Genomic DNA, 22135 nt, shown 5'->3' with positions numbered 1-22135 from the left:
AATAATAAAAAAGGGCAGAGGCAGAAAAAAGCAGGACGGCTGCCCAGCCCTTGGGGTGGAATCCTAGCAGCGCGGCATTTCCTCAGGCCTCATTTACACCAGCTTGGCAACCTTGGCTTGTAATCACAATGAATAAAACGTAGCTGCACTTCCCACCTATCAACAGGTGGCAGTAAGGCTGTCTGCCAACAACTTCTCAGGCATTCTCCCCAGGCTTCCCAGTGCAAAGCAGTTACAATGGCTGGTTTCCACTGAGCCTGGTTGTTGGAAGAGTCAAGAGAATATGTGCTGTGCATACAGTATTTCTGTAGTTCATTAGGATGATTACTGTTATTCCAGCTGTTCAGACTCAGGGCCCAATCCTGCAAAGCTCAAGTATCCAAAATGTCAAGAGTCGCCAGCAATATTGGATGCCTCCAGTTTTGAGATCCCACCTGCAAACCTTGACAGCCAGTTTTTCAGAGCTCCTGCAGTTCCCAGGGAAGGGAGGGTGGCTCTGTTACTTCAAGGCAGGTTCAAGGAATCTCCAGCTGGACATCCAAAACAATTGGGGCACCCAAAATCAGCATCCAGGTTGGAAATTTCCAAAAGTGAGTAGGGATTTGGGGTGCTTCCATTTTTGGGTGTTCAGTCTGAAACACCTAAAAGGAGCCTGAATTTCAGTAGGTGGTCAGCACCCACCCTCTGGAAATCAGACCCTTTTTAAGGGGTCTCAAGTTAAGCATCTAAAAAAAAAAAAAATCACTAATCGCTACTGAAAATCTTGGTAGTCAGTTCTAACTATAAGCACACTATTCCAGCCACTAACCCATAGTGTCTTGCAAATGCTAGTCATACTGGTTGGCTTTGGAAAATCAACCACTGTAATTCTCGAAGGGATGAACAGATACAGGCGACATTAGAAAATTGCAGTGCTGACCCACTGCGGTGGAAATTCTGCCCTGGGATTACTTTGTTTCTTACCACACATCAGCTTTCCTTCCATAGCCTTCTCCACTGATCACCTCTGGGCTCATCCAGTACGGTGTTCCGGTGACAGATTTAATTCCAGTTCCAGACATGCAGATGGTCTGGATGCGTTTGCTGGCTCCAAAATCGCCTAGTTTCACATTCCCAACAGAATCTCGCAAAATGTTGGCACCTAAGGGTCAAGCACAAAAACCCAAGAGATAGAATTGCAACCTGGGTCAAAGCAGCTCCAGCATGGGAAGGCTCAGGCAACTGGCCAGCATTTTCAGAGTTGGAAAAGATGACATTTAGCTACATGAAGGCACTGTGCTAGGGACCCCTCCCCCCCCCCTTTTTTTTTTTACTGGAATTTGCAAAGAGGCCTCTCTCTTAGTTCCCTGAAAATCCCACTCAAAGCACTTTACAGACATTAGTAAACTCCACAGCACCCCTGGGAGATAGTAAATAATTAACAGGAAGTTAAGCTAAGTCACAGAAAAGGTACGGCCAATATCTTCCAAAAGTGGCTTCTGATTTATGACAGGTTTCAGAGTAGCAGCCCTGTTAGTCTGTATCTGTAAAAAGAAAAGGAGTACTTGTGGCACCTTCGAGACGAACAAATTTATTAGAGCATAAGCTGCATCCGATGAAGCGTGCTGTAGCTCACGAAAGCTTATGCTCTAATAAATTTGTTCGTCTCGAAGGTGCCACAAGTACTCCTTTTCTTTTTTCTGATTTATGGCAACTCAACTTGAATGTCCATTACCTCAGGCCTGGTGCTGAGCTCATACAATTGAAACAGAAGCCAATGGGGGCTCTCAAAATGAGTATTTCCAACTGGACACTCAATATTTGGGGCATACACACCCCTCCCAAGTCAGAGGTCACTTTTGAAAATTCTGACCTAAGGAACTTGTTCAAAACCACACAGCAGGTCTTAGGCAGAGCCAGGGCTAGAAACCACATGTCTTAGCCTCTAGAGCTGTGCTCTGACCATAAGGCACAGAATCCTACTTACGATGCTACTAGATGAGAGCAAGGTGGTGATCTCGCAGTGCAATCCACTTTACCTTTAATATCCCGGTGAACAATCATGTTGCTGTGTAAGTAGAAGACTCCCTGCAGAATCTGCCTGGTGTACTTCCGGGTGACGTTCTCGGTCAGCGCACCATATGCTTTTAATTGGTCCTTTATGGAACCCTATTGGAAACAAAACACATACACAAACCAAAGGAGTGAATGATGCGTATTGTGTCACGTAGGCTTTTATATTTCAGTGACCATTTTCTGAGAGACAAGCTGGTTGAGGTAATATCTTGTATTTCACCAACAGAAGTTGGTCCGAGAGACACACTTTTGAGCTACACACCGCTCTTCTTCAGGTCTAGGAAATGTACTCAGAATGTCAGCTAAAAACAAGGTGGAACAGATCGTTTAGCGTAAATAGTTAACACATTTCAAGGTTTTCTGGTTTATTTGCTGGTTTATAAAAGCTTTACTGAATCTAACATTGAGCTATAAAAAAGGAATATACGAAATCAGAGACACTGATAAACATAACGGAGCAAGGATCACGCCTGGACTACAATATCCCCACGGGACAGATGAGAAAGGGTCAGTACTGTACACATAACCCTTGCTATCTCAGTACAGTTCTCTATCCCCCTCTAGTGGCTGGATCATGTCATTGGTCAGTGTGTTTATGGGAAATTTGTCTGTATAACCATGATCCTCTCCACTGCTTGAGCGAAAGGAACACATCCATTAGTTTGGAGCGGACTCAGAGACTTCTACACATTGCCTAGACACTGAAGCAGGACAAAGAGACACCTTCTCTTAGCATCACATTTCCCCAGGCTGGGGAAGCTCAGCTGGAGCTACCGATATCCACAGGCCTATATGGGCAACCAGATGTGACAACATCCCTGGTTGGATCCACTGCCAGGATTGATCCTAGGAAGGTTGGATCTCAAAGCATGAGTTTTTACTGCTGAAGGTAATGAAATGGATTCTTTAGCTCAAGCAACAGGTGCTCAGGCTTTTAGGTCTACAGCTCCCTGGCTCAATCTCCAGGCAAGCCAGCGAGAGTGGTTGTTCCACAGAGAAGATTTACACTGAAGGAGCTACCCAGCTACAGGACTCCAAATGCTGGGGAAGGATTCCATCCTGTCTGAGGGAAGCTTGTCCTGGCCCCTGTTTTATGGATAAACAGTCTCCAGAGCTGTCAGTCTGGCACCTTTTACCCACCAGGGAGCAGCAGCGGTTGTCTGGGTTCTCGCTCAGAGTCTCTCACTGACATTCTTATTGTCCCTGACCTCACCACCCTGCAGCCTGAGCTCTTGCTTAGCCCTGGGTTCCTATTTTGCTCCTTCCCACTTTAAAGGGAGTGGTCAATGGCCTTCCAGTGGGAGGAACCTATCAGGGGCCCTCCCCCCTACAGCTGGATATCATCTGGGGTTCTGTAAATGTCCTCTGATGGAAAATCTTTGCTTAGGCATTTGAGCCCTCCACTTTTCGACCTTCTGTGGATCTCAGTCGGTGGGGTGGGCACTGGACATGAAGGTTGCACTGAGGCAGGGCCCTTTTAAGGATCTCATCTTGTACTAGAATCAAATAGACCAGCCCCTTTCACCCTCAGATAATTTAAAGGAGGATGCGGGTTGTGTGTATGCGGAAGACACTCCAACAATTGTTTAAATGGGTGAATTACAAACGGACAGGCTGTCGATGCCTACTAGAGCCAGGCATGGTGCAGAAGGCCCCACGCAGACCCCACACAGCTCTTGCCTAGCCAGCTGCATTAAATCAGAATCTCAGCCAGATGTAGCACTTCAGAACTGCTGCTCTGTACAGCTTGGGAGTTGGTCCTCTTCCACCAACAGTACAGAAAAAGCAGAGCCCTGGACTGATGTTGTGAAATAAGCTGTTGCCGAAAAGTGAAAGTCAATCTTTAATTGGCCAGAGCGCTAGTTTATCAGAAGGAAAACAAACATTCCGATCCAGGAACAGGAAACAACCCCGGCACAAATGCTGGCTTCCTGGCAAGCAACAGACATGAACGTGTTGTAGAACAAACAGCGAGGGGACTGATTACACTGCACTGGGCTTTTCCTTTTGGTCCCGTGCATGGGGGTTTATGTCGGGGATCAGAAAGATAGCCTCCAGAAACAAAATGGGCTCACGGGGCTGTGGTTAGAAAGAGGGGATTGTGCTAGGGGGCGAGTTCAAATGGTCATTCATGTCGTTCTGATGGGGCATTTTCTACCATGTTTGCCAAATACCAAAGCTATTTGTGACTATATAATCGAATGGTCCCTTCCGGCCTTAAAGATCTATGAATAAACACAGGTTTGCTCCCTCACAGCCTAGAGGACAAATCCAGAGATGATGTGTAAGAAGGTGTAAGTACCACATGGGTAGGTGGGGCTGAGGGAGCCAGATCCTCACCCAGTGTAAATCAGCACTGCTCTGTTTACATTAGGTGAAGCTCTACTCCAGGGACTTTACGCTGGTTTAACTTACGTGCTAAAGTAGTAAGAAAAGATATAAGTTACATCCCCTGCGCCACTTAGCAGAACATCAAAACATCTTGATTTTATATGGCCCCTGGAAATATTTCACTCTGCACGAACAGAGTCGTGACCTGGTGACGTCCTGACATGATAAAACAGCATCACCACGAGATGACTTGGTCTCCAAGGACCAGATAATTAGCAATGTTGTGTTTTCAAAGTGCACGTATCAGAATAAATAAATAACCCATGATAGCTGTGTGCAGATCGTACTACAATTAACCTTTCCCAGAGTGCTTTGTAATAAATAACAAGGGATGGGCCCAAGCCGCAGAGATTGGATCCAGATCTGGATCCAATCCCAAATTCGGCAGTGTTCACATTCCAGGCTGTGTCACACAGATAGGGCCCTTCTGCAATGTTCAAATCAGGATCTGACTGCCCCAAATTTCAGGGGCGTTTGGAATCAGGATTTTGATTTGGCCCATTTTAGACAAGGGCCAAGTTGCGAAATTTGACTTTCAGATCCAAACTTCATCCGAGCTGGGAGGTGTTTGGATTCAGCTCTCTGGTTCAGGTCCATCTCTATAAATAACCACATGGGTTGGCTGCAGTCACACTTACCCCTGGCATGTATTCCACAAAGATAGACAACTTCCTCTCCTCTGGGTCCCGCAAGCAACCGTAATACTGGACTATCCTGTCATGGCGGAGGGTCTTCAACAGCTGGATCTCACATTCTAAGGCATTTACCTCCTGCGACGATACAGAACGTTACACGATGAAAAGAAAGACCTACAAACGTCTTATCGCCACAGAAATACAGCCACATTCAAGCTTCCTCTCCTAGAGGATTTCTGAAGCACTGACTATATCCCTAGCACTGTACAAGACCCAAGAAGAAAGATGGCTGCTCTCCCAAGGAGGTTACAGCCTAAAAGACAGACAGGATGCACTGGGAAAGGCAGAGCAGGGACTCTGCTTGGGATTGTTAGAGAGAGATGCAGGCAGGCAGAGATGTACTTATTCCCTTGTTTCATATGGGCAGCACCAAGCTTTCAGGAGGGGTGGGCATGAGGGAAAAGCAGAGGCTGGGCAAATGGACTATCCAGAGATGGGAGTGGAGGGTGGTGAATGGAGCCCTGGGGCTGGCATCACAGAAGAGCAGAAAGGAGACTGGCAACGTAGGCTGGGCTAGCATCATGCAGGTCCTGGAGTGGAGGAAGAGTGGTCACTGGATGGCTTAGGCCATGGCAGCTGCCCATGGCTCTGTGGCAAGTTATGAACAGCTCTGAGCCAGGATGGCCAGCACAGCACATACAGGAAGTACGCACGGCATTCATCCATCACCTAGTGGTGACATGGGTGACAACAGATGCCAGTAGACCCCATCTCAGGACCTCCATCCCACTCAGCAATATGGGAAGGGCAGGATAATTGTGTCCCCGAACCCCCGGCACCAAAAGACCACCTGGTGGCGACTCCCTCGCCCCCAATTGTGACCCGCTGTTCGAACAACTCCATAAGCTCTTCAGGAAGGCTCAGTCCAGCCCTCACACTCACCTTGCTTGTCTCTTGACTGTCTGGGTCAAAGGGCACCTGCTTCACCGACAGCTCCCTGCCAGTGTCTGCATCATAGCAGAGATAAACCTCTCCGAAGGCCCCTCTGCCAAGGAGCTTCCCCAACCTCCAGTTCACTGGCGCCTGCAGGGCTGCAGGAAGGACATGGATGGCACAGTCAAGACACAGCATATGCTTCACCAGACCCTTTGCAATGCAGATCTAATCTGCTATGCAATGGGTGGGGGCACCTACCACAAAGAGCAACGCTTAGAGCCTGATTCCCATCCCATTCACCCCACTGGCTTACCCCTGATTTACACCAGTGTAAGTGAGAGCGGGATCAGGCCCAAGGATGTACATTGATACAGCGCCTTCTCTCCTGCAAGGGCTGAGAATGCTTTGCTGTGTAATGGTGGGAGTCCCGTCTGCGCCCCTCACTGACGTGCAGCCATTGCTGGAGTGGAACACGAGCACTGGTTAACAGGACACCGCACTGCTATTCGGCAGTTCAGAGCAGAAAGTGGAGAATCATTTATCCCACTGTAGCTGCAGGTGGAATGTAATTGCCCAGGATTGAATTTGCCCAGAACACCCCTATCTTTATGGAAAGTGCCAGGAGATCTTCAATGACCATGAGACGTCGGGGCTTTCTCTTCGAGCCGTATCCCGGGAGCACAGCGCCTCGGAACACCATGCTGCGGCACTGGTTCAGTACTGACTCAGGACTGAGAGGGAAGTGCCATCTGCTTAACCACCCCAGCCCCTGAGTTCTCCTTGGACACTTCACCTACACCAGCGCCGCCTGATCATACTTAGAAGACAAGATCACAGCCTGAGATTCTAAACAGCAACCTGTTGAAATTCACTCACAGTTCCTGGACTTGCTGGGGGACGTGCTGAAAACCTGCAGTCCCTTGTCACAGTCAATCCACCATTTGGTCCTGTGTTCCTCGTACTGTAAGGTGAGGAGCTTGCTGTCCCCATTGAAGCTCTTTGTCCTGCTGGAAGGGACGAGCTGAAACCGATTCTCCTGAGGGGCGTAACTCCTTGGGAAAGTCCTTCGGCCTTTGTGAGGAAAGCAGGAGAATTACTGACAAGGACATGCAACGTCTTGTCATACACTCAGACCCTGTCTGAATTCAAAGTGAACCTGTTTCAATTGCTTTGCTATGGAGGTGTAAATTGCAGAGCGCACCAAAGCATTGTGCTCTAACTGTCCCATTGAGACGCTGCTGTAGTGTTCACACAGGGCAGTGAGAGCCTAAGTGTCCGGTGCACTCTGCAATTCATACCCCCTTAGTCCATACTGCACCACAGTGTAGACAAGCCCTTGGTTAAACTGATGCAAAACCCTGCGAAGGCATTTTTAAGTTGATTAAAACCTTAGGTTAACTCGTCAAGGAATCAATTTAAAGTAAATCAACAAAAGCCAGGTTTAAATCAAAGTAAGAGTGGCCACACACTAGTTTCCACCAGCTATACATATTTACAAAAAAAAAAAAAAAAATTAAAAAAAAAGAAATCACAGTGCAACTTGGAGTCTAATTCCTAGTATTCACTCAAAGTTCTTTGAGGCAGAGCTGGAGCACCCACGGAGAAAAATTAGCGCGTGCGTAGCACCCACCAGCAGCCAAGGCTTCCTCCTTCCTCCCCTCCAGCACCTCCTCCTGCTGATCACTCCCCCCACTCCGTGAACAGCTGTTTCACAGCATGCAGGTCGGCTCCAGGAGGGAGAGGGAGGAGCGGGGAGGGGGCGGAAAGAGGTGAGGAAGAGGCGGGGCAGGGGTTTGGGGGCACGGGTGGAGTGGGGGCGTCGAGCACCCCCCCAGGTAGAGTGTAAGTCAGCGCCCATGGAAAGGGTCATCTGAGAGAACGGGAGTTAGGGGGTGTCTGCGCAGTGCTTTAGTCCACGCCAGAAGGGTGCAAATTCTAGCGCACAGTAGCGTGTTGCGCACTAATTGGCCCATGTGGACCCTACTGGTGTGCACTAAAAGTTCCCTAGTTTGTGTTAACAGTCCCATTTCAAAGAGTAACTACATTAACACGCACTAGGGAACTTACAATGTGTGCCAGCAGTTCCCACATGGGCCCAGAGCAGTTCAAATGACTTGCCCACGGTTACACAGGAAGTCTGCGGCAGAGCCAAGAACTGAAGTCAAGTTGCTCCTGTCCGGGCCAATGCCCTATTCCTTGGCTTAGGCCATCAGCGAGCCTTTCCCCCAAGCCTGCATGCACTGGTCATTGTCTCACCGTCACTATAGTCCTTGCGGCTCTGGGAAAGGTGATATTGCCTGGGGAAGGTTCCACCTTTCCCGAATCGCTCACAAAACGGAATATCGAAATCTGACAGGAGAGAATGAGAAAAGTCTCGGTTAGATCAGCTCCGTGAGGAACTCCTGGAGCATTTCTTGTTGGAAGTTCTGTTCTTTACATGAAATGCAATGGAGAGACCAGGCAGAAGATTGTTCATTCCCAAGATGGAACATTCTCTATGGCTCATTTCTGAAATCTGCCCATCGCAGATAGAAGGCTGGGGTCAAAGGGGACTGATCTTGGCCCCAAGAAGCCAACGCAAGCTTTGCCAGGGACTTCAATAGGAGCAGGCTATGGGCCACAATATTTAAAGAAAGGCTCAGCAACCCAGTTCATATTTATTTCTTCAGATGGTTTGGCCCCATCACAATTGCTCCTGCCTCTTTCTAAGCTAGACCTGGCTTTCTTGGAGCCATAACTTCTTGTACGTGACTGAGAAGAGCCATTGTTCTGCAATGGGGTACATTTTCTTACATCTCTCTCTCTTGTTTTCTCTTTTCATCTCTCTACTTTCCTCCTCCTCCCATTGTTTCTGGTTGCCTCCATTCCCTTTTCTCTCTGCTCGACCCCACACATTTTCCCAGTCTTTCCTAACCCCTTTGCCATGGTCCTAACCCACACCACAGCTAGTTTCTCCACCTCATTAGTTAGGGAATTTACACGGAACTATGCCTGGTTCTATTCAGGGTTATAAATCTCTCTGTTAGGAAACTAATGAACTTCCATACTGGATCAGACCCAAGGTGTATCTAGTCCAGTATCCCATCACTGACAGTGGCCAGTGCCAGATGCTTCAGAGGAAAGTGCAAGAACCCCAGAGCAGGCAGATGTAAAATAATCTGCCCCTCATTAAGGGGTCATGCTGAGCCACAAATGTTTGATTAGTTTAATTCCTGGAGCATGAGGTTTTATATAATCAGAACAACACTAGAGAGAGAAAATTAGGTTAGATACAAGAGATTACATTGGGTAAAAGAGCTAAAATTTGAGTTAAAATGAGATTACATGAGAGAGAAAGGGATGGATGGATGGACAGGGATAGAAACATTTATAATGAGACATACAGGATGCCATCACTGGTAGCACAGAACAACATTAGATTAAAATATCTTCAATTCCCTCCCCCACATCTTTCACCTCCTGTTTTTCCCTGATCAAATCCTGACTAAACAGCTTATTCTGAAGGATTGTTTGTCTTAGCCCCAAGCCAGGAGCTGCTCCTTGGAGGCTGTTCCTGGCATCCGCCTGACTTCAGCATGATTTTAGCATTACTCTAGTGCTTGGGCAGAGCACACAATGGCTTGGGCAGCAAGAAAAGCAACAAGGCCAGGTCACGAGGTTAACGACAAGCCATCCGTGAGCAGCGATGCGGAGTCGTGTTTTCAAGTGAAATGAATTCACCGTCACCGGGGACTTATTAAAACTTCACTGCAAGTATTGACTTAAAGCTCAAGTTCTGTGGTTTCGATCTCTAAGTGCTGCCACAAGCCAAAAGTGTGTTATCAGCTATCGGCAGACAGCCATGTGTCCCTCTTTTAGTGGCAAAAGCCATCACAATACTATGAAGTTTCCATGACTTAACCAGTTGGACATTTATGCTCAGCTGAGCATTAAGCTAAGATCCTTGCAAGTTACCAATACACTTTCCGTAATGGCGTTTCCAATGGTATTGATTGTATTTCTTATTAATGCAAATTGAGAATTTTTTCCCCTTTGCAGTATTTTGCAATCCAATAGCAACACAGGACATAAGAATCTGGAAGTGAGACTGAGTAGAATCTGACTATAAACAAAGGTGAAACTGAGTAGCTTATTTTCTTCTTCCCAAATGAGAGAAAGGCAAGAAGTAAACAGAATAAGCAGGAGGGCCCAATCCTGCAAGCGCTTACTACTAGGCAAAGGGCCTGATTCTGATCTCAGATCAGCTTACATTGGTGTATCTCCATTAACTTCAGTGGAGTTACTCCTGATTTAGACTGGGGGTGGGAGAAGGAGGAAACTGATTTCAGAATCAGCCAAAGAGGAGTGGAATCAGGCCCCATAGCATTTTGGATCCTCATTTGTCCTGTTCACTTCAAAAGGGTTACAGTGATCATTAAGCTTGGCAGTATCTGTTTGCAGCACTGGGACCTGAGATTTTAAAATGTCTCTAGGTTTAAGAATTCTTCTTCTGTATTTTCCACAGTATGCATCCAATGAAGTGAGCTGTAGCTCACAAAAGCTTATGCTCAGATAAATTGGTTAGTCTCTAAGGTGCCACAAGTACTCCTTTTCTTTCTAGGTTTAAGAATTGCAGTGGCTACTTATAACACAAGCAGTGAAGCTGGTTTGTTTGTTTTGAATGATTTAACCCAGTAGCATTCCGTTATTATGTCTGATTCACACAGCACTATTTTGAAAGCCCACATTACTGCTGCATGGCTGTGCTGTTACTTTGACACTAAACCCCAAGTATCCTTACCCAGGCAATCAAGACTGTCTTTGGGTTGGCTCTTCCTTCTGGGAACAGGGGTTTGGGTAAAGGGCGGGCTGTGGGAAGAGACAGAAACACCTTATTGTTTCAAACAGATCCAGTGACCAGAATCGCGTCTGCATTCATTATACATGGATAATATTACATTCTACTTTTACACAGAACGAGGCAGAATGCACTGAACTCCAGACAAATTTACTATGCAAGCTTCTTTCATTCAGGCCCAGATCCAGCATAATACTTAAGCAGGTGCTTAACTTTAACGAGGGGCACTCAGCGGGAACACTCATGTGCTTAAAGTTAAGCATGTGCTTTGCTGGAGAACTCTCTGTGCACTGAATGAGGCAGGGACCCTGTGGAAAGACAAGCACAGGATCCTGTAATTATAGACTGTACCACAGTGACGTATATGCACGAGGGAGCAGAACTGAAGTCCTCATTTCTTGACAAGTGAGTGCTCAACTTTGCAACTTTCCTGGTCTTTTAACATCACTTGATTGGCATGGAATCACACACTGACACCCCCATCAGCCACACTTTGTACATATGAACCTGTAGGGGCTCCCTTTTGCTGTAAAGCTGGGAATAAGCTACTTGCTCCCTGCATTATGGAGAATCCCATGAGGTGCTGAGCACCGACAACTCCACTGAGTCTACTGGAGAGTGGAGGGAGCTCAGTATGTTACAGAATCAGGCCTTTAAGCTAAGCCCAGAGAACAGATCACTGGACAGGGATTCAGGCTTCCTGGGTTCTAGTCCTGGCTCTGCCATTGGCCTTGGCCGAGTCGCATCCCCTCTCTCTGCCTCAATTTCCCCATTTGTAAAATGGGGATAATGATAGAGACCTGCTTCATAAAGCACTTTGAGATCTAATGATGAAAAGCACTACATAATACTAGGTATTAACAACGTTTTTGCTATGGAGAAAAATGGCAATTTTCATAACAGCCCATGATAAGCTTTCCTCTCTTCCCCGCATCGGTTAGCCTGCCTTACCACCTCCGGAATAAAAACAAACATTGTCTCAGATTCCAAAGCCAGAACTGAAGTTGTGCTCATCTAGTCTGACCTCCTGTGTAACACAGGCTGCAGAACTTCCCCACAATAATTCCCAGAGAAGATCTTTCAGAAAAACATCCAATCTTGATTTTAAAATGGTCAATGATGCTGGATCCACCATGGGCATTGGTAAATTGTTCCAATGCTTAATTACTCTCACTGTTAAAAATGTACACCTTATTTCTAGTCTGACTTTGTCTAGCTCCAACTTCCAGCCATTGGATTGTGTTAGACCATTCTCTGCTAGACTGACGAGCCCATTATTAAACATTTGTTCCCCAGGTAGGTACTTCTAGAGGGTGATGAAGTCAGCCCCTAACCTTGTCTTTGTTAAGGAGCTCAATATATTGAGCTCCTTGAGTCTACCATGTCTAAGGCAGGTTTTCTAATCCTTTAATCATTCTCATGCCTCTTCTCGGAACCCTCTCCAATTTACCAACATCCTTCTTGACTTATGGGCACCAGAACTGAACACAATATTCTAGCAGCAGTCACACCAGTGCCCAAAAGAGAGGTAAAATAACCTTTCTGCTCCTATTTGAGGTTCGTGTGCTTATGTGCTGTAGGATCTCATTCCACTCTTTTGGCCACAGCACCACATTGGGAGCTCATGTTCAGCAGATTACACACCACAACCCCCAAATCTTTTTCAGAGTCACTGCTTCCCAGGATAGAGTCCCCCATCCTGTAAGTATGGCTTGCATTCTTTGTTCCCAGATGTATACACTTAGCCATATTAAAATGTACATTGTTTGCTTGCACCAAGTGATCTAGCTCACTCGGAGTCAGTGACCTGTGCTCGTCATTATTTAGCGCTCCCCCAATTTGTGTGTCATCTGCAAACTTTATCAGTGATGGTTTTATGTTTCCTTCCAGATAATTGATAAAAATGTTAAGTAGCTTATGGCCCAGAACAAATCCCTGCAGGAGCCCACTGGAAACAGACTCACTTGATGACGATTCTTTAGACACTTCTGAATCCATTTAACATGTGACGTTAATTTTATATCATTCTAATTTTTACTCACAATGTTGTGTAGTGTTGATTTGCATTATGCACATTACCCTCCTTTAAAGTATTTGCTCTATAACTGTAAAAATGTTTACTCTCTCAGCCGGATATTGATCCCAGGCGAGATAACGGAGCAGCTGATATGGCTAGCGGGGGGGAACAGATTACAGCTCCATGAAGCAGTTTGAGGTACAGTTGATGTAAAAAAGGCGATGCAGAATGACAGCGTATTGGGACTTTGATCGGTGGTGACTGCTGAGTTCAGACTGAGTTTTCATTCTAAACCTTATTTTGGACAGCCTCATAAGGTCCTCAGAAAAAATCCCTCTGAGGTGAAGTTACCTGGAAGGAACTGAGACAAGATGGCTTTGAGTTATGGGGCTCTAGCAAGGACAGGTTCGGCTGTTTGGAGAAGAGTCTTTACACCGGCCTTTGCTCTCTCCTAACTCAAAGACAGGTGGGCCGGCACAGCTGGAGCTGGTCAGGTGTTAATGTACAGAACATGCTGGCACAGAATTGGGTAACCCACAGAAAGAGCCCCCACGTTTCAATTTTCTACTCTTTTTGCCCACACGTGCAGGTTGTCCTCTCGGCCAATACCAGACAATTGGAAATAACATCTGCAGCACCTAGTGAAGGGTCCAGTTCTGCAGCCGTTCCTCACAGAAGTCCCTGGGCCAAATTAAAGGAGATCCTAAAGGAGCCAAGCACCTTACGTCTTATTTGCACCAGCTTGCCAATATGCGAGTATAAAGGAGCCAGATGATCTGCTTTAACAGACACCTTCCTACACCCTCCTATTAGCTGCATTCCTTGAAGTGCTGCTCCCTTCTGTCCCCGCACCATGCAAGCTGCACCAGCTCAGACGCCCTTAGACTCAGTGAACTGAGTAAGGGTGGTGTGGAGTTTAACTGAGTATGGCCTGACCCAAAGCCCACTGAAGTTGATGGGAGTCTCCACTGGACTTTGGATCAGGCCCTAGGTCACTCTAAGGGTTCGGAGGAGCAACTGGGCTGTGTTCACTGTGCTGTTATTCCAGGTGAACGCTATTTAGACTTCACTGCAAAATCAAGGAGGAGCGGATGGGCTGGGAGGAAGGGAGCCCACGTTTCATGTACATTTGATGAAGAGTGATTGTGTGAGTGGAAATTATTACAAGGCACAAAAAGGCAATGGAGTGTTGGACTGAGAGAGATGAAATGTGCAAAGTTGGAGTGCACGTAAGGATCGGATCTATACAAATCGAACCTGCTCTAATGCGATGCTAGTATAATATAGTCAAAACAGCAATGGGGGAAGAAAGAAAATCAGTGATAAGGAAAATAAATGGCTTCCCAAAAGAAAAAGACATTGTATCTGAGACACTAACCTGCACTGGGGAAAGTTTGCTGTCACAAATGCACTGGCAGGTCTGGATTTAACTGGCAGCACTAAAGATTGACCTGTAGTCACTTAGCACAATGTGTCTTAGTTGCTTCTTGCAGAGGAGCTTAGTTGTTTTTCCTCTGGTATCCTTAGCACCTGTGGAGGTGTGGATGTCTGTCTGCTCAATTTACCAGGCTCAATTGAGAACATACACTATGGGTAGAGCGGAAATAGGGAGCAGCTAAGGCGTTATCGATCCAGTGATATAGAAATCCAGAGGGATGAAAGGGGAAAAAGATCTTCCAAGAATCAGAGAAACTGGACAGGGAAAAGGTCAGATAGGTTATCTAATCCCTTGCTAGTGCAGGACTGTTCCCATCCATCCTTTGCCCAGTCCAGTATTACATGACTCAATGCATGGTGCTTCCATAACTTCCAGAGGTAGACTATTCCGCAGGCTAACGGCTCTCTCCTGTTAAGATTTATTTCTTGGTATTCAGTCTAAATTTCACTTTGCTTAGGTGCGGCCCATTCCTCCTAGTCATAACCCCCGCAGGACATCTTAAACAGTTCCTTTCCCTCCTTCAGACACTTGCATAGGAAGGGGTGGTGGTTTTATTTATGCAGGCAAGCCCACGGTGATGTATCTGACTTACCTGTCTATAGATCTGTCCAGGGACTGGCAGCTCCCAGAGAGTGACTCATCAGGGCTGATGAAAGGTTCAAGCATCTTTGGACAGCAAGGAAAAGGGAAAACATTGACACAACGTGCTGTAAACCCTGAATCGGAAAATCCTAATAGTCTGGCTTCGACAATCCTCCAGATCCTCAGCAGGTGTAAATCAGTGACTTCCAGCAGTGGAGGGTCTGGCCCTGTACATCTGTTACCCCGTTCAATAGGGGATCTCAAAGCATTTTGCAAACAAATTCTTTATATCCTCTGACACAGTAGGGATGGACTCTTTTTCTTCTCAATTATTATTTACCTATAGGGAAATCGAGGCACGGAGGCTAACGTCCTGAGTTCTGAATGTGCACAGAGTCAGCTCCACATTTTCAGTGCTTTTGAAAGCCAGGGCATACGAGACTTGCCCAAGGCCACCTGTTAACCTGGGGCACACCCAGGAATAGAACTCTGGCCTCCTGACTGCCTGGTCGCTACCTTTAACCACAAGCCCGCTCTTCGCCTCTGTTGGTAAAGGGCTAACAAGGAGGTTAGATCAAGGAATTTACTCTGCTCTCCCCAGCTCAGCAAGTCAATAAATGCTGTAATTGTGTGGGCTCCTGGATGACACATTTTACTAGACTGTGTTAATTATATCTGATTGTTAACAGAGTTTTTTCTTTTTGCGAATACAGACTAACACAGCTGTTACTCTGAAACAACAGAGTTGTTCTCCTAGGTGGCATAGGGAACCACAAGGCTACCCACACTTCCACTACCATGGCGTTTTCCCCATGCCACCCAACGGTGTTATAACAACAATCCCACTTAGCCCTTTTCATCTACAAGACACTTCACAACTAACAATTAACTGACACCCCACAGCACCCCTGTGGGGTCGGTGCTAAGCCCAGCTTTCCGAGGAGGAACTTGGCCAGAGCCATGGAGTATAGCAGGCTTGGAGCCGGGATTAGAAGCCAAGGAGATCCTCACTCCCTGTGCTATGCTCAGGGTACTAGAGTGTGCTTCTCTGTCCCTGTGATGTTTCTATGGTTACAGCTATTTAACTGGCTGCCATAGCAACACTCATTTGTTTGGGTAGGAGAGTCCCAGTGGAAACCGTAACTTCTCCCTCTTCACACTTCTACCCCAAAGACTGATGCATTGCAGCAATCCAGCCAACGAGGAGATCTCCATCCCTTGGGGCCCATAGTTGCCACCCCACGTGATGGCCACAGAAGGTCAGTGGAGAGCAACGGGAAAGACCCCAGCAGCGGCTGAGTGTGCGGTCTGTCATTCTCTGGATCCCCAAACTCCCACCACTAGTAGGCCAGCTTCCCCCGGAGTTACAACCCCCATGTCTCCTGGGCTGGCCCTGGGGGGAACAGCTACAGGTAGCCAAGTCACTAGAGTGCAGCCACCTCTTGGGGGTCAGGGAGGTGGGAGAGGGGCAGTGGCCAGTCCACTGTACACTGCTAGTGAGAGCCAAGACTAGAACCTAGAAGTCCTCAGCTAAGCAGTGAAAGCATGGGGCCAGATCCTCAGCTGGCATAAATCAGGCATAAATTAAAGTCAATGGCCACATGCCGACTTGCATGTGCTGAGGATCTAGCGCCTCCCTTCGCTTTATCTAACCCTAATGAATGCAGCTCAGAAACCATTTACAAATAGTCCAAGCCCAGCATTTGGCTGCTAGGTGCACAAGACATCTGCGCTCAGCTGCTGCCAAGGCTCCTCCAGAGGGAGTGTTCAGTTTATTAATGGCCATGTAACAAACCTCTGAAAACATAACTTTGTCATGGAAACCCTGGCCCAGCCTTCCCGTCTGTGTTGCTAGCAAGGGCCACGATAACGCAGCAGACACACTTCTTCCCCTACATCCTCTTTGGTGGCAGAGTAAGAGCAGCCTATTTTTTAAGGCTTTTATCCCCTTCTTGACATTGTGAACGTTGTCCAGAACGCGTGATAAGAAAGGGCAGCACCGCATCCCTCCCACGTGTCCAGTGCTCACCAGGGCTGCGTTTTCAGTTTGCAGGGCTCTAAGGCCCTGACCCTGTGAGGTGCTCCATGTGAGCACCCACAGACCGTCCCATTGACTTCACTTGGGCCCCAGGATCCATCTGCATGGGGAAACTTGCAGGATTGGGGTAGAGCAAATGGAGAGGGAAGGAGTGGGGCATAAGTTGCTTTCCCCTCCAGTTTCACTACAGTTGAAAATAGTGGGGCCAGGAACCATAGCTGGAGCTAACCCGGATGTGGGAAGCAGGGAGGACAGCTCAGCACTTCTACCCGCTCTGCAATCACAGGGAACGGACTGGGATGCTCTCACATTGTCTCAGCCCCTGGCCCATGTGTGTCATTCTGGGGGCCCATAATTAAGGTTCTGATTGCTAGCAAAAGCTATTTGCACCATATATTTCCTAATGGTTTGGATATGTAAGTGTGGTTTCTCCATGGTTACATATGCCCCCAGTGGCCTATAAGCTTCTGTGAGGTACTTGCTTATCACATGCTACGTATTGCAAAAAATCTTATAACCTCAGGTCAAGCAGTTGTCCTAAGCTAAACTTTCTACTAGGCCTTGCTTAGACCTCAGCCTGTTGCCAAGTTGAAATGTCCTCTGACTTGCGTTTCAGCGTCTTACATCACTAAAAGCAACCTTGCACATAAAATATAAACTCTGCTTGCCCCTACTGGATCAGGTCCTGGGTCACAGGTCAACACCTAGTAACTCTCCACTGCTCCAGCTCTGGAGTAATGGAGCTTGCCCTGGGGGTTGTAACGATCTGATTTGCCTAATGCTGGCGATACTCAGCTCCACTTACATTCTGGTCCATAGTCTCAGGGATGAACTCCCCTTCACTGTTAATACTGGTGTAGGAGCCCTGCCGAGCAATCTGCTGCTGTTCTTCAGGAACACTCCCCGGGGGTGGAGAACTCCGGCCCGTGTGCAGCGAACCTACAAACACAGACAGAATCGCTTGTAAAGAAGAGAAGGAACCACCACTGCCTGTCCCCGGAAAGGAGGCTGTTCCATAGCATGGGTGCTTTTTGCTAGACCAAGCCTGAGCTAGGACTCCAGAGTTGACTGATCTCTGGGGAGGAAGGGAGGCAGGGCCGGGAGAATCCATGCTGCCATTCAGATCATGGGGTCAAAGGCTTTCTGAGCGGGCACTGTCTTTTTAGCTGTGTGGGGTTGAACAATGCCTACTGGTATGGGGCCCCATTCCCTTGCTGGCACCCTCACATGCAACTGCAGTACAAACAATACTACTAACATAATACTAAAGGAATAGTTTTCTAAAGCTTGGCTGTAATACCCAGAGATGAGCACAAACCCAAACCTCTGACCCACAGAGGTCCCCTGAACTTTGGGGCAGTTCATCCCTGGATTGAGTTATGGTGGCTAAGGCCCAGATCTTCTACAATAGGAAAAGTCTGATGCTCTTGGAAAAATCGACCCACTCTCTGCTTTGTATGTGTTTGCTGTGCAACACTGGACAGCCCAATTCACCAATGAGATGTACGTTAAAAAACAGCTAAAAAAATACCCAGCCCCTCTCCTGCTGACCTCTCCCTCCTGATGTTTCCCTGAGCTCAGAGATCCTAGAACCAAAAGAACTTTGAGATGGAAAAGACCCAGATAGATGATCAGAGTGGCCCCTTCTGGCTATGGATCTGTGGCTCTATGAATAGGTACCTAGTCCATCTCCTACTTGATGCAGGGCTTCCCCCTTCTGTCTACTTATTAGATCCCAATACCATGATTGACTCTGCACTCTCAAATCTCTGCAGCCACATGGTCCCACACTGAAACCAGTGGGGCTCCTCACTAGCACAGAATCCACCTGCATGCATCTCATTGCAGGATCAGGGCTGCAGTGTTTGGGCCAATCTAATTTTAAATGTCCCAGGTGATGGACCTTTTCCCTTTCCCCCTGGGAGACAAACTCCAAAGCTTCACAGATCTCGCTGTCAGTTTTCCATTTTGTCTCATTGTTTCCTGAGTCATGGTAAGCAGTCCCTCCACAGCTTAGTGCTCGCTCACATCATTCCAATATCTGCAGACTATTCTTATGTACCCTGGCTTAGCCATCACTTGGCCAAGCTGCACAGATGTAGCTCTTTAAATCTGTCCTCACTCCTTCCAGCTCCTTTCCTATCTTCGTCGCATTCCACAGAACTCCCTCCAGACCATCAATATCTTTCTGGTAACGAGACGCCCAGGGCTGAATGAATATTCCAAGCGTAATGCATCAGAGGAGGATCTATCCCATCCCTGTCCCCAGATGTGATGCCAATGTATCCCAAAACTGCACTGGTCTTTGTTATCAGGGCTAATTCGAAGCCGATTTCATATAAAATCTGTAATAATCCACTGGTGTTTCATAATGGGCCACCTTCATCTCTGCTGTAACCCCACTGACTTCAGGAACTCTCAGTCTTTGGATGTCCTCCTCCTTTGTTTTAAACGGATGTAAATCAGGAGTCACTCCCCTGAAGTGCTAGAGATCACCAGATCAGGTTCATTGCATTTACATCTGGGATACATTTGTTCCATAGTAAAAGCAGCACCGGAGAGGGTGGGGGCTTGGGGAGCCAGTCCAGATCCCTTACTAGGATTTGAAAAAGAGTCATATGGTTTTGAGACATTTCTTTTTCACCCCTTCTTTTCCCCTCACAGATTTCCTACAGGAGAAGTACACAGTGGAAAAAACCCCAAACCAACCAAGAAAGAACTAATGCCAAGACCCAGGAGAGAAAAACACCTCCAATTATTACAGATCTCCTATTGAACTGGCTTCAAACCAGCCCTAATAACAAAAACAAATGGGAAGTACAACGCAGTCTTTTTTCTCTTTAAAAACAAGAATGTAACCATTTAAGATCTCAGTTTCCTTGAATAAACCAGGTTCACAGTATTAGTCAATTATTTGTTTAGCACTGCTGTAGCAAACAGAGAAATAAAGGCAGTCCCTGCCCTGAAAAGTGTATAGATTTCACACACAGTGATTGTTGTGTCTCAATTATGTTGGGAATTTCTTTTATTACGCCTATTGCGAGATAGGGCTTTGTGCTGTTGCTACCATCTCTCTCTCTCCTACATGGTTCTTTCAAAAAGAGTCTAAGGACCTGATCCTGCAAAGATTTACATACCCTGAGTTTAACTTTAAACATAGGAGTAGCCCCCATTGAGCTAAACAGGACTGCTTGCAAGTATAAAGTCTTTGCATGATTGCATACAAGTCTTTGTAGGATCATGGCTCTAGTCTGTATAACTATTCCTTGCGATGGCGTTTACAGACCCCACACGGAGACTAAGGGAGTGATCGAGCAGTGCCGGGCCAAAAGGGCCCCGCCCCTCGGAAGCAGCAGATTATGCTCCAAGTAGAGGATCTGCACAGAAGGGGACTCCAGTCAAGCAGGGAGGGAAAGTGAAGGAGAAGCGGGCTAACAGGAGGTATGCAGTTTGCATCTTCTGGGGACAAAGCGATCCACAAGAGAGGGTCTGGACTGGGGGATAAAACTCAACCAGGCAGGACCCTTTCCCCTCCCCACTGAGGGAGAATAACTGGACACTAAGAGAATCATAAAATATCAGGGCTGGAAGGGACCTCAGGAGATCATCTAGTCCAACCCCCTCCTCAAAGCAGGACCAATCCCCAATTTTTGCCACACATCCCTAAATGGCCCCCTCAAGGATTGAACTCACAACCGTGGGTTTTTAGCAGGTCAATGCTCAAACCACTATGCTATCCCTCCCTCTGGAGGGCTCATGAACGCTCAGTTAACTGACTGAGCTGCTGGGACTGATTGGGGACTCCTGGCTTGAGGAAAGCAGGCTGAGACTGCTGAGAAAGCAAGAGAGAGCACCTCAGAGAGGCTGGTCAGGTGCACCAGGAAGAGGTGATCAAGACATTCCAGGTCTCTCCCCCATTGGCCCTGGTGGGGAGGTGGCCTGGGTTCCCCTACTACTCACTCTCCCTACATCTGTCTGGGAGAACTCCTGAGCACTGGGAAATTGACAAGCCACAGCCTGCAGACCTGAGTGCAACTCACTACAGGGTGGAAGGACTGTCAAGCCATGGCCTGCCCAATAGGCATGCTGGCCTCTGAGTGAAACCTGCTACACTCCTATTGACATAGGTCAGCTTTGTTTGACCGTCCAGGGTTATGCCTTCTGCCATCAGATTCAAGGGGGATAAGAATCCTGACACTCTCTTCCAGGATAGGCAGTAATTCGGAAGGAAGGGCCTCTCAGTGAAGAGGAGCTTGGTACCGATTGGGCTAGGGACCCTTTATGGCAAGACTGGCCCAGTGGATAAAGTTCAGAGGAGCTGACAGGAACGGCTCATAGTCTGACACCTACAGTGGTGGTATGTATTCCAAGGCAGCCCTTGCTCTGGTGTCCCTACACCTCCTTCTTTGGCTGAATTGGAGAAGTGGATCAAGGCTTGGGAGTAGGACATTCTGGGCAGAGGGAGGGTCCTGCAGTGTCAAACTCACTACTCCCAAGGATCAGGTGGAGCCTGATCCAGCCACCTTCAGAGCACAGTGCAGCCCCCCAGCACTTCCCCCGTTAACGAAGCTAGAGTGCCGCTCAGCATCACCGCACTTCATTCAGCATGGGACGAGGATGGAAATGGAGGCAGCTGGGTTGTGATCCACTAACAACAGAAATGATGTTGCCTAAATGTCTTTATAGGATTCAGATAGTACAGCGACAGGCGTCTGAGCCAGATTAGGTAACCTAACCTTCATCCAGAGAGACCGAGAGGGAGGGGCAGATAGATGGATAGATAACTCTGGCCTCGGGCTGGCCCTGTCCACCTGTACAGGTTGCTCAATAAACCATACACCTGTAAAGGGCAAGGTGGAGGGTGCAGTACCAATACTCTTTGCACTGGATTTCGGGTGCTGAAGAAACGCAGCAGTGCCAGGGACAGAGATTAGAAACCACCCTACCAGGCTTTTCCTCTACCTCTTGAACTTGAAGCACTAATTCCGTCTCTGCCCCGCTCAGATACAACGGGAAGGAGCCGGCTCTCTGAAACATTAGCTGATAACGAAAGCTGAACTCCTGGGGCCCGATCCTCAGCGGGTGTAAATCAGTGCAGCACCACTCAAGTCAACCGTCAAGTTGCACCCACTGAGGATTTGGCCCTGAATATTCAGCTCAGTTGAGCTAAGCAGAGAGGAGAGTGAGCTAGGATCTCCCTCTGTTT

General features: G+C 47.5%; 1 protein-coding gene across 9 annotated transcripts in view; it reads right to left on the bottom strand.

Moving 5' to 3' along the window:
* LOC140907834 (mitogen-activated protein kinase kinase kinase 3-like) overlaps window positions 1-22135 on the bottom strand; it is a 122043-nt gene that overhangs the window by 8121 nt on the left and 91787 nt on the right. For all 9 annotated transcript variants that reach the window (XM_073334715.1, XM_073334717.1, XM_073334716.1 and 6 more), the window contains 9 exons: window positions 17735-17868; window positions 14902-14975; window positions 10798-10865; window positions 8274-8366; window positions 6894-7088; window positions 6024-6172; window positions 5085-5216; window positions 2019-2148; window positions 964-1141 (listed from right to left, as the gene is read on the bottom strand). In XM_073334715.1, the coding sequence (XP_073190816.1) occupies window positions 964-1141; window positions 2019-2148; window positions 5085-5216; window positions 6024-6172; window positions 6894-7088; window positions 8274-8366; window positions 10798-10865; window positions 14902-14975; window positions 17735-17868 (1153 nt within the window). The remainder of the gene's footprint in view (window positions 1-963; window positions 1142-2018; window positions 2149-5084; window positions 5217-6023; window positions 6173-6893; window positions 7089-8273; window positions 8367-10797; window positions 10866-14901; window positions 14976-17734; window positions 17869-22135) is intronic.

This window comes from Lepidochelys kempii, chromosome 2 (genome assembly GCF_965140265.1).
Source record: "Lepidochelys kempii isolate rLepKem1 chromosome 2, rLepKem1.hap2, whole genome shotgun sequence".
NCBI classification, from domain to species: Eukaryota; Metazoa; Chordata; order Testudines; family Cheloniidae; genus Lepidochelys; species Lepidochelys kempii.
The sequence above is the reverse complement of the archived record's forward strand: the minus strand, read 5'-3'. Positions and strand labels throughout refer to the sequence as shown.